General features: G+C 37.3%; 1 protein-coding gene across 1 annotated transcript; it reads right to left on the reverse strand.

Annotated features, from left to right (window-relative positions):
• Window positions 1–10,280: 10,280 nt before the first annotated feature.
• LOC123235986 (small glutamine-rich tetratricopeptide repeat-containing protein alpha-like) lies at window positions 10,281–11,216 on the reverse strand. Its single transcript, XM_044662231.1, has one exon. It carries the CDS (start codon window positions 11,214–11,216, stop codon window positions 10,281–10,283), a length of 936 nt encoding a protein of 311 aa, XP_044518166.1.
• Window positions 11,217–11,853: the final 637 nt, after the last annotated feature.

Below are 11,853 nucleotides of genomic sequence, written 5' to 3' on the forward strand. Positions count from 1 at the left end.
AATAGCCTATATATGCAGCCTTTATCCTTTCTCCCCCATTCCCCCTTCAATCAAAACTTGTCTCTAGGCTTTCTTTGTTGACTGGTCAATCAATTGATCAATGAACAAATATTACTAAATCCTTACTATGTGCCAGGAACTGGGATATAATTTTTAAAAAATAATAATGGCTAGCATTTATGCAGCAATTAAAAGCTTGCAAAGAACTTTATGAATATCTCATTTTATCATCATAACAGTCCTGGGAAGTGCACTTATTATGTCCATTTTACATAAAGCACGGTGAGATTAAATAGACTGCCCAGGGTTTTGAAGCTATTAAGTATCTGAGGCTGGATTTGAACTCAGATCCTTTTGACTTCAGCTCCACTGCTATATCTATGTGCAACTTAATTACCTCAGTGAAATGATCCATACTCTTAAGTATACTTGTTGAACTAAATAAAAATAATTACACCTAAAATTTGAATGGATAGTTGTTTTATATAATACTGAGGTGTACCTATTCCCTAGAATATCTAAGGACTTTCAATATTATTGCCCCAGGGATAATTATTTTTCTTTTTGTCAGTTATACTGAAACCAGTTGGCTCAGTGGACAGAGTGACAATTCTGGAATCAGGAAGAGCTCAGTTTAAATTCAGCATCCTTCATCTTATTTCCTTATCATTAGTGTGACCCTAGGCAAAACACTTTTCCACTGTCTGACTCAATTTCCTCATCTATTAAGTGGAAATAATGATAATATCTCCCTTCCAGGACTGTTGGGATGATAAGATGAAATAATATTTGTAGTCATTTTCAAACTTTCAAACACTATGTGAAGGCTATTATTATAACCATAATTATTCATAATGAAGTTAAGAAAGTAGATGATTGGAGGAATGCTATAAGATTAGCATACCTGGATTTCAGTGAGGCTTTTGACAGCCTCCTTTACATCCCTGAGCACAAGAGGAAGTGAGGCGGACTGGACACATTTACGACTTCAGAACTGGTTGTTGTAATTAGATCCAAATAGAGACAATTAAAGGCCATTGTTTATGGAGCACCACTGCAGAGCTCTGTAGTTGGCTCAATTCCCATAAACCTGTTCCGGAGTGACTGGGATGAAGATATGTATACTAGGTGTGACAAGATATCAGGTGTCAGAAAGGGAGTGATTAGGGTTGTAGAGATTCCAAGCCATGTTATATGAGGGGTGTTTAGCTTACAAAGAAAAAGCTTAGGAGAGGTATTATAGCTATCTTAAAGACTTACAAAGCTATCATGGCAAAAGGTATGAAAAGTGTTTTACTCTAGCCAAGGTAAAACTATAAAGAAAAGAGTTTTGGATTAATAAAGGAAAATCATTTCCCAATGATTAAGAGTTCATCAAAAGCAGAATGGGTTGCCTGCGTAAATAATGAATTCCTCACCAGTGAAGATTTTCAAGCCATTGGCCAGAACACTTATCAGAGATGGTATATGGGAGGTTCATGATTTGCAATAGATGACATTTAAAGTTTAAATTCCTAAGATTCAAAAGAGATAGTGAAAATGTAAAAGCTTCTTCACAGAGGAAGCTACCTATCTACATATTCTGATTTGCCTACTATCTACATTTAGGGAAAGAAGGAGGAAAAAAAAACAACTTATTAATACTTTCTATGTGTTGGGCACTGTGCAAGCACTTTATATTCTTACTTGTTCCTTACAACAATCCCCTGGAAGCAGGTGCTACTATTATCCCCATTTTACAGTTGAATAAACTGGGGCAGATAGAGATTAAATGATTAAACTGAATTTGAACACAGTTCTTCCCAATTCAAGGCATAGCATTCTATCCACTACGCCACCTAGCTGCCTCCAGGGAAAGGCCAACTTAAGAGCCATTGCCCAGAGAACTGAGTGCTGGAGAGTAGAAGGGGTATTACCAGCAGTTCAGGGGTGGGACAATTGGGCGAAAATGGAGTGAGAAGAGCCAGAGACCCAGTAGGTTTGCAGTGGCTAATCTGAAGTGCCATCTGCTGATTTTAATTTTTATATCATTTTTCTCAAGATTACATCAATGTTGGCATGAATTCCATTCCCACCATACATCTTATCTTTGGAGACAATGTGTTAGCTGTGTTTGACCTATCTCTTGGGCTATAGTGGTGAGAACGTACAGGCCTTTTCATGGGAGACAATTTCTTCATATTTCATTCATTGTTCTTTTATATTAAATTACTGTACCAAATTGGATCTGGGAGGGGGAGAAACTTGGAGACTGTTCTGGTCTGTTCTTGCAGGCACCTGTGTATGGGAATCTGAGTTAGAGATTTAAAATCTTTAACATTAACTCACTATATGCTGGTTTGTTGTGAAGTGACTTCTAGGGGAAGTTTCTGTATTATGGGGGTTTATTTTGGGATAGTGTATAGTCTGTGACTGTGGTTGTTCTTGCCATGAACCTGTATTGTTTTTCTGTGTCTCCCTGCGGCAGAATAAGGATACTGTTTGCAAGTTTCAGTAAAAGGGAATGCTAGTATGAAAAGAGTCACATAGGGGAAATTGAGTAAGAATCTCCATCCTCCTGACAACTTGCTTTGCTGGTTTGTCAGAACTCATGCAGGCTATGCAAATGTCATGAACTTTGAAGGCTTCCTGCAATTGAGTTTGACATTTAATTTGTATGCCATTCTCCTTATCCTGTCCCCATTTGGACTATTAAAATTCATATTGTTTAGATCCCATCCCTTGGCTTTCTTTATGTCTACACTAAGGCTGCCACTCACAAAGCTACTTCAAAGTACAATTTTTCATCTTTGATTCAAAGTCATATAATAATAGAAATTTAGAATTGGAAAAAAAATTTCAGAGAACATCTATTCCAAATTCTGACTTTTGAAGATGAAAAAACAGGTTAAGATAGCTTATAGGTGGTTTTTCTGTAGTCACAGTAAGTTAGTGGCAGAACTGAGACTTCTTAGAGCTTGGGGTTTATTTTTAATTCTTAGTTGGTGCTTTTTTTCTAGCAAACTAGAATTACAGAAGAATAAGATTTAGAGCTGGAAGAAACAATAAAGGTTACCTAGTCCAATCTTTCCATGAGGAAACTGAAGCTCACAGAGGACAATAGACTTGCCTAAGGTCACATAGGGAATTCTTGAGTCAAGATTTGACCTCACTGCTTATAAATCCAAATTTATAATCATGATGCTAGCACATATGTACACTTTTTAGCACACTGCATGACACATAGTGTAAGTGTTTATTTGATTGATTTGTTTCTTTAATTGATTAGTTGACTAATTTATTCTCAGACTTCTTTCTGAGTCTAAAAACAAGGACAATAAGAAGTCTACCAATGAGGACTTACCAATTGCCTGTATATTATATGATATTTAAAAAGTAAATATAGTCATAGTCTTTAAGGAACTTATAATCTCTCAAAAATAAAGATAATTGAAATGAAATTTTTAAATTAAGGAATTGGATTAAAAGGGAACCTATAGGTCAGAAATTATGTTGATAAATAGAAAATGTGCTGGTCTAATTAAGGAAGGCTTGCTGAAAGAAAGAATTAAAAATGGTCAGGAGGAAAGACATCGATTCATACACATGGGAAAAGAATTTGTGATAGAAGAAGGTACAGATCTCTAACAGCTAGAATGAAGCCCTAGAAATGTTTTGAGGCAAATTTGTCTTAAAACTTTAAAATATTTCTATCCTTTATGTCCAAAAGAATGATTTTACCCAGGTCACTCAAAAATTTTATCACAAGATCTTGCTTGATCCTTAGCTCTGAAATAGTGTTCCTTGTCCTATAGGAAGATCATAAGAATACAAAAACATTTTACCTAGCTAGACTAACTACATTTATTTTGTTTTATTTTTTTATATCACACAAACACACTTCTACTTCCAACTTCTTTTTCTATCCTTTTCTTTCAGAATTCCATTTCAAAATATCTCTCAAAAAAGATGATAGAGATGTAGAACTCTGTCACATATTCCAATATTTACTTGGTGAAAGTTGGAATGAAATCATATTATTTGGAATTAAGTATATGATTAGGCAGATTTTTCAGATGATTTGTTGTGGTAACAGTGGTGTTCATCTCCAAATCTGGTTTGCTGTATAATTTCCTGGAAAGGAAAGAGGCACCATATCAAGTAGTAACGTTCTTATTAAATATTGGAGGTGGGCACAGTTCCATGAAACAATCACTGCAGCTCTAGTATTTCTAAGCATATATTGTTGATTCTTGACCTTTTATTTGCATCTCTACTCCTTTAGTATTTTAGATGGGGCTTGGACATAGAGGTTGGTATAGGAAACAAAAAAATAAGAGAAGTGTCTTTCTGGGGTGAAGTTCTTAAGACTAAAAGAGAATGTTGCCATTATCTGTGTGACCTTAAACTGTTCACATTTTGCTTCTCAGAGAATGTTTCCTTCTGTACAATGGAAATAATTTCTAAGGTCCCCTCTAGCTCTAATATTCTATAACTCCCAAATAAATCTGTATCCATCTGAGATACAAAAGAGGAAATATGTAGAAGAGATTATAAATATGATATCATACAGGTATGTCTCTATAAAGCAGCATGAAACAATAGATAAAACACTGGAAGATTAAGATCAAAATGCTAGAGTTCAAACAACATCTAGATGGTATAGTAGATAGATCTTTGAACCTTGAGTTAGGAAGAGTAAGTACAAATTCAGCCTCAGATACTTGTGTCACCCCTTGGCAAGTCACTAAACCCTTGCCTGCCTCAGTTTCCTCACTTGTAAACTAAGGTGATGTAATAGTACCTATTGATATAATATATATGACATATTATATATTATATATGGTAATATATAAAAATAAATATATAATGAAATATTTTTAAAAGTTGATATAAAATGAGGCAACATATATAAAATGCTTTATAAACTTTAAAGAGTTGTATAAATGCTATCATTATCATGATCATTATCATTGTGATGGTTGTTTTTATCTTTGTATAAATTCTTATCAAATTTGGGTTTCAGTTTTCTCATCTATAAAACAAGAGGACTGGATAACTTCTAACATCTCTCTCATCTCTATAGCCTGTCTCACACAAATTTATCTATCTTCATATCTTTCTATAAATAGCCATGTAGCTATACATACATATAAAAGACCAATTTGTATACGTTTGTGTATAAAATATGGATATGTGGATGTAAAATCACCAGGAGATTCTTTTTTAACCCCTGTAGCACTAGGAAATTTAGCTTGCATAAGCAGTCTAGGTCCTGTCCTAGAATATATGCCAAGTATACTTCAGAACTGCATCCACAGCTGAAGCACAACACAGCTGGCTCTCTAAATGATTTAAAGTCTCCCTCTCTTTCAGTGAAATTAGAAACCCAGAGATTGTTTTGGTGCCTCAATGAGACTGAGACAGAACCTATAATTATGAAGTTATCAGACAATAGGTGACTTTCTACAGCCATCCTCAATGTGTTACCATCGTAACATTTTCTACTATTTAGAGTGGAAAAAAAAAAACAACACAAAAAAACAAACAACTTTTCCAGAAAGCAAGTGTGTTTTGGGGTTGGAGGCCTGGGCATGAGAGTAGGGGGGAATGTTGTTATGAAGGGAAAGAGAGGAACTGTGTGCTTCATCCAGGAAAATCTAGGAAGGAAAGCTAATCTGAGTTCCCTATTATCTGTAATTGGGCAAAGGAAAAATCCTGATTTTGAGTTGTTACTGTTGGAGTCTATTTCTTGGTTTAGCAACAGACCTTAAACCTTTGACTCCCATCCCAGAATTATTTAATCTCAAGGTTGGAAAGGACCTTGTAGACCACTTAATCCAATGCATACCTAATCAAGAATCCCCTTTACAATATCCTCTCTAAGTAATTAGTCTCACTTCAAACCAAAGTCAGAGAGGTAGTTTTGTTTTGGATTTTTGGGGTTTTGTTTTGTTTTTGGTAGGGATGGAGTATTAGGAAGGGGTGTAGTAGTGGGGGTGGGGGGTGGGAAAGGCCATACCTTTCATTGTCATAGGAAACTCCCAGAGGAGAAGTTCCCTCCACAGAATATTACAGATATGCAATTTAGTCTTAGAGAGTTTCCTGGGGCATTCAGAAGTTAAATGACTAGTCAGGATTACATTGTTAGTCAGTCTTCTGAATCTGAAGTAGGGTGGGAACCAAGTTCTTCCTGACTTTCAGGCTGGCACTCTAGTCAATATACTTTCCAGAATCTCTAAGTCAGAAGCATGGTGCACTGGAAGAAATCAGAGGCTTCACATTAAAATTTTGGCCCATCCATGAAGCAAACTGGAGATCCCTTTTGTAGATAAGGTCCAATTTTTAGAGGTTAGTCTGGTCTAGTGGATAACTTATCTATTGAGACAACTGGAAAATAGATTAGTCTCAGCTTTTAAATAGACTGTTTTAGGCCCTTGGGTAATGATCACACTGAGTCCTCGGCAAAGTAGCCCTATCCCTTCCCAAGAGAAGAATACCTATTATTAGAGATGCTTACAATTAAATAAATTAGATCTGGGGGTGGGGGTAGCAGGACTTGTAAGGGATAATTCACTTCCATACCATGAGAATGTAAAAAGTGTTTTTTCTTGGTACCTTAAGTGGAGAACAACTATAATATATATTCAGGGGTTTCTAGGGTTTAATTTTTTTATTTTTATATGCAGGGGCAACTTTGGCAGAGTAGATAGACTCTCAGAGCCAGGAAGATGTGATTTCAAATAATGTCTCTGAGGAACACTGACTGTGTGGCCCTGGGGAAATCAATTACCCAGGGTTCTTAGGAACTCTTTAAGACTAAAAATTGTAGAAAAGTGCTTATTTATATTTGCAAAGGAAATTAATTCATCTAGGAATTACTTGAATGAAGTCATAGATATGTTATTTTTCCCCAAACTTTTGAGATAGTGATGCTATCTCCACTCAACTTCCTAAAGCGCCATAGAATAAACACAATTGAAATTTATAGAATGATTATTTCTAAGTCCCATGATTCAAGACCAGAAATGTATTATATGGACTGTGTTTTAGCCCTCAACCTTCATATGTCTCCATTGAGGTGGGGAATAGTGTCTTCCTTTCCTCCTCTTTGCTTAAATTTTCCTGAAGGAATAAACCAATGGATTATACAAATAAAGGAGAAAAGAATATAGTGGACGAGACTATATTCTAGTTGTCAAAAGGACTTCTAGATCATTTTACAGAATGGCATGTACACTTTTTCTAATTAGAAAGGGAGGGTCTCAGGTTTGTGACATATTTTATATTTGTCATTACTTCTCTTTTTTAGAACTATGATTGCTTTTGATCTTATTGAATTGTATAGTTTATACAACTTATATAGTTGAGCTGTATACTTTAAATTTTATTTAAGGGTTTAATGGTCGTTAGTGTTCTTTGGTTTTCTGAATGAAAAATTGAGCCTTAGAAGAGTAAATAGCAGAGACAAGGTCACATTAGGAAATGAATATTGGAGTTAAGATCAAGATCCAGGACTTCTGACTTCTCATCTCTGAAGTGGATGTGTAGAACTTTGCTTCTCTCCATTTACAAGTCAACCAACATCTTTCTGAAATGTGCACCTCAAAAACATCTGTGAGATTCCAATGAAGTATGGTGCAACCTTTAGCTAAAGGTTAAGTAGTCTAGACTTACATTGGGGAGTGACTTGAGATAGGATTAACTCTATTTCCTTCTGGAATGTAGTTAAAGGTTAAATAAGACTTTCTTTGCTGGTATCAAATGGTTGTCTCCTTAGGCAGATTCCAAGTGCCAAACATTTCCCGGTTGCTGGCAGGAAACCACTGGCCCCAAAGAACAGTGATTTTATTTTCCTTTCTGCCTCTTGGTTTATTGTTCATAAGAACAGAGAGTGTGTGTGTGTGTGTGTGTGTGTGTGTGTGTGGTTATATTTTTATTGTGATTCCATACTTTGTACAAAATTTGTCAAGCTAATGGATACTACTAAAAATGAGACTGAGACTTTTTCAACAGGGTAAAGATAGAGAATAAAAGGACATAGGGACAGGGGTGGCAATATAAGATGGGTAGACGACAAGATAGGAAATAGAAATTAAGCAATCCAGGCTACATGCTATAGTGGAAGCAGCTTTAGATCTAAAAATAGCACACTAATATGAGTATTAGCTCTCTTACTTAATAGGTGTGTGACTATAGACAAATCACTTTAATCTCTCTAAATCTTATTGTCTCACCTATAACATGGGGGAAATGACACTCCCTACCTTAATGGGTTGTTGTAAGGAAAGTACTTTGTAAATCTTCCAAAGTATTATACAAATGTGAATTGTTATTATCTCAAATATTGATTGCTATAAACTCACCCCAGGAGCACTAAGCTAAGTAAAATAGGCTCGATCACAGACAATGGAATATATGGAGTACAGCTCATTTGTGAGTTGTTTCTTTGGGACTACAAACACATTTTTCAATAGAAACACACAAGTTTGCTTTTTAGAGAGAAAAGAAAGGACCCAGTTTAGCTCATAAAACTTAACACCCAATTCTATTGAAATATTGAATACTTATAATGAAAAACAGGAAATGATAAGTCTATGGGTTGTTGAATGCCTAAACCATTAAACTGAATAAGAAATAGTTCTGTGGTGTTTTTATTCTTTATAAACTTTCTGGAATGATGGTATTTGAGAAAAAGCAGGTTTCATTAAATAATGCAGATATATAGATGGAGATTTTTTGGTCACTTCCAGATGGTACTCCTTGGTACTTTCAAAGACTTTTTAGAAGTTGATGAGAGTTGTTTTTGTTTTTTTAAAGATCACAATGTATATTTATTGCCCACAAATGACACTCTTCATCACTTAAAGACTTAAGAGTTAAAAACATTGTGGGTGATACTGGATTGATACCTGGTGATCACCATTTTGTTTCCTGCTAGCCATCTGGAACACTCAAAGCTCTTTATCATGCCAAGAGGCTCTCTGAAAGCAACGAAAGGATATCTGCCCTTTCTAACTATGGAGCCTTCCATTCAGTTATCTGACACAAGACAAAGACACTGTCAACTTAACCCAGATCATAAGTTTCATGACTCATATAGTTCCCCTTCTTATCTTCTCTTCTCCCCCTCATGACTTTGCCAAATTCTGACTGTAGTGAATGGAAGCCTCCAGGATTTTCAATGAGGCATCCAAACTACAGCTGACCATGGTAAGTAATTCTATTGCTACAACAGCAACACCAGCCTCCCCTCACTGTAAGTTCCCATAAAGTACTATTTGCCACTTTCATGACTCCAGCTGCTGACCAATGCTGGTTGCAGGCTTTGTTGTCCCTTATCAGTCTCACCCTCTTTGCACAATAAAGGAGAAATTTGGGGGATACAATTCTCCAGTAAAAACCCAATTTCTCACCATCACCTATGTGCAAAGTGACAGTGAGATAGGCAATGGATTGGTGATAAACTGATGCCTGAAGCTCAAATCTCTTCCCCTGGTGCATGAGGAACAAGTCGGCCCAGGTATAAATTATGATGAAGTGACTAGATGTTGGTGAAAACACTAGCAAAAAGGATCTGAGGGTAAAATTACTATCAAAATGCTCAAATTGAAGAACATCATAGAAACTGGTCTTATCCCAATATAGCTGTTCCTTCCCACTAAAAGGTTCAGGTGAACAAAATCTGTATACCATCCACAACTGAACTTTTCCCCTCTACATACAGATAATCCAAACTGTATTGCTATATCTTTATGCCCCAGATTGTAAATGGCAGTAAGCATTATTAGAGTAGGATATTCAGCTGAAGGAACACTACCTAACCCAAGAGGATATTTGTGTTTGGAAACTGACTTCTAATAATGAAAGAAAATACTTTTTTCCTCTCTAAAAAAATAAAGAGGAGATGAACGTAGCCCCCCCCCAAACCCCAGGTAGCCAGTGTATGTGGCCTAAAAACACAAAATGGTGGAGGATTCTTAACATAAAAGTTGAAAGTAACCACCTATAGGCCCCACCATAGAAAATATTTAGGTAACTGATTATGGGAGAGCTAGTAAGGGGGTAGATGCTGGTTTGTTTATAGCTTGCTGGCTCTTTTTCAGGGGAAAGAAAGAGTCTGGGGAATGGAAGAAAGAAAGAGAAGGAAAGAAAGAAAAATAAGAATCCATCTTAACATGCAGGTCCATTTTTTTTTTTCTTTTTCTTGTGGAAATTCCAACTGCAGAAATGGCAGGACACAAGGCTTCCAGTCTCTTCACAGAAGGACTTAATTCTCAATGGTGCTGACCTTAGCTTTTTCATTCCTTCTGATCATCACTGCTGGTTCTGGAGGACCGACTCCTAATCTGGTTTTTGAGCTGTTCTATCAACTCTGGATTTTGTTGCTGTAGCTGCTGAGCAAAGTGTTGGCCTGCTTGGATGAGGTTGGAGAGGTTATTTGGAGACCGGTTGCCTCTGGCAGCTCCAGAATGATTTTGGATACTTGATGCCACCCCAGACACAACTTGCTGTACTTGAGGATTATTCATGAGGTTTGATGCCATATTCCTCAAACTTGGGTTATTCAGTAAGCCAGCTAGGTCAATGCCTCCAGTGTTTTCTGTAACATCGGATGTTTCTTTCATTTTCTTTTGAGCTAACTTGAAGTTTGTTTTGTACATGTCATTGTCTGGGTCCAGCTCCAGGGCCTTCTTATAGTAGCCCACAGCCTCCTTGTACTTGTTTAAACTTAAAAGTGCTAAACCCATTCTGCCATAGGCTTTGCTGTAGTAAGGGTCTATGCCAATGGCTCTTTCACAGTCTCTCATAGCACCTGCATAATCTCCAATTTTGCTGTAGGCCGCAGCTCTGTTGCAAAAATACACTGCATTGGTCGGATTTAATTCAATTGCTTTTCCATAGAAAGAGACTGCTTCTTCAAAGTTTTCCTTTTTCATTTGTTCATTTCCTTTCCTTTTGAATCTCTCAGCTTCAGGTGTCTCTCTATCGATGAAAGGCTCAGAATTCCTGCGTATGTTGGGCATCTCTTCTCTTTCTATAGCAGCTTCAAATATTTCTGGCAGAGTTTGGGATACAGCTAGATGTCTGTCTTCAACAGTCACCTCAAAAGCTGTCTCCAGGCACTGGATTGAAGCTTCCAAACTCTCCTGCGCATCAGAAGAGAGGCCTCCATGTTTCACTTGTTCATGCAGGAACCGAATGATAGAATAAGCAAGGCGCTTCCTGTCCTCCATCTTTATGGCCCTGAAGAGGGATCTTGTGATTTTCAAAATCAGATCAAGCTGCCGAGGCCTCCCACCCCCCCACCCCCCACCCTGCTGCCTACTGCGTCTGCGCTGACGCCTGCGCACCTCACCAACTACTCCTCCTCTTCCTGTCTGCCATGGCGATGACTCGGAGGCAGTACCCTCCTCCACTCCTTCCCTGTTCTCGTGGGCCCCCTCTGACTGACCCCAGGCGCAGGCGCGGATTACCATGGGGGCCAGTAGTAGCGGAAGAGAAGTCTAGGTCCCTGGTAGTTTAAGATTTGCTACTTTTGCAGGCTTTGGGACCCATAAGAAGTAGGCAGGCTGTCTTTGGAATTTCGTTTTTATGCTCTCCATGACTGCCATTCTTAAGCCTAAATTCATTTCCAAATAATACTTTAAATTTCATTATTCTTTTGTATCACCAGGATTCAAGTAATGCCCATCAGCCGTAATTAAAGTTGCTTTTAGCTCATTGTGGAAGAAGATTTTGTGAGTGTGTGGTAACTGAGTAAGAGAAAAGATTTTTAAAAAACCCAAAATAGTCAGGCCTAGAGACAGGAGGTCCTAGGTTCAAACCCGGCCTCAGCCACTTCCCAGCTGTGTGACCCTGGGCAAGTCACTT

The sequence above is a fragment of the Gracilinanus agilis genome, chromosome 2 (assembly GCF_016433145.1).
Source record: "Gracilinanus agilis isolate LMUSP501 chromosome 2, AgileGrace, whole genome shotgun sequence".
NCBI classification, from domain to species: domain Eukaryota; kingdom Metazoa; phylum Chordata; class Mammalia; order Didelphimorphia; family Didelphidae; genus Gracilinanus; species Gracilinanus agilis.

What these genes read in the sequence shown, in the direction of transcription:
- LOC123235986 (XM_044662231.1), bottom strand. Translation starts at nt 11,216, where the DNA reads ATGGAGGACAGGAAGCGCCTTGCTTATTCTATCATTCGGTTCCTGCAT.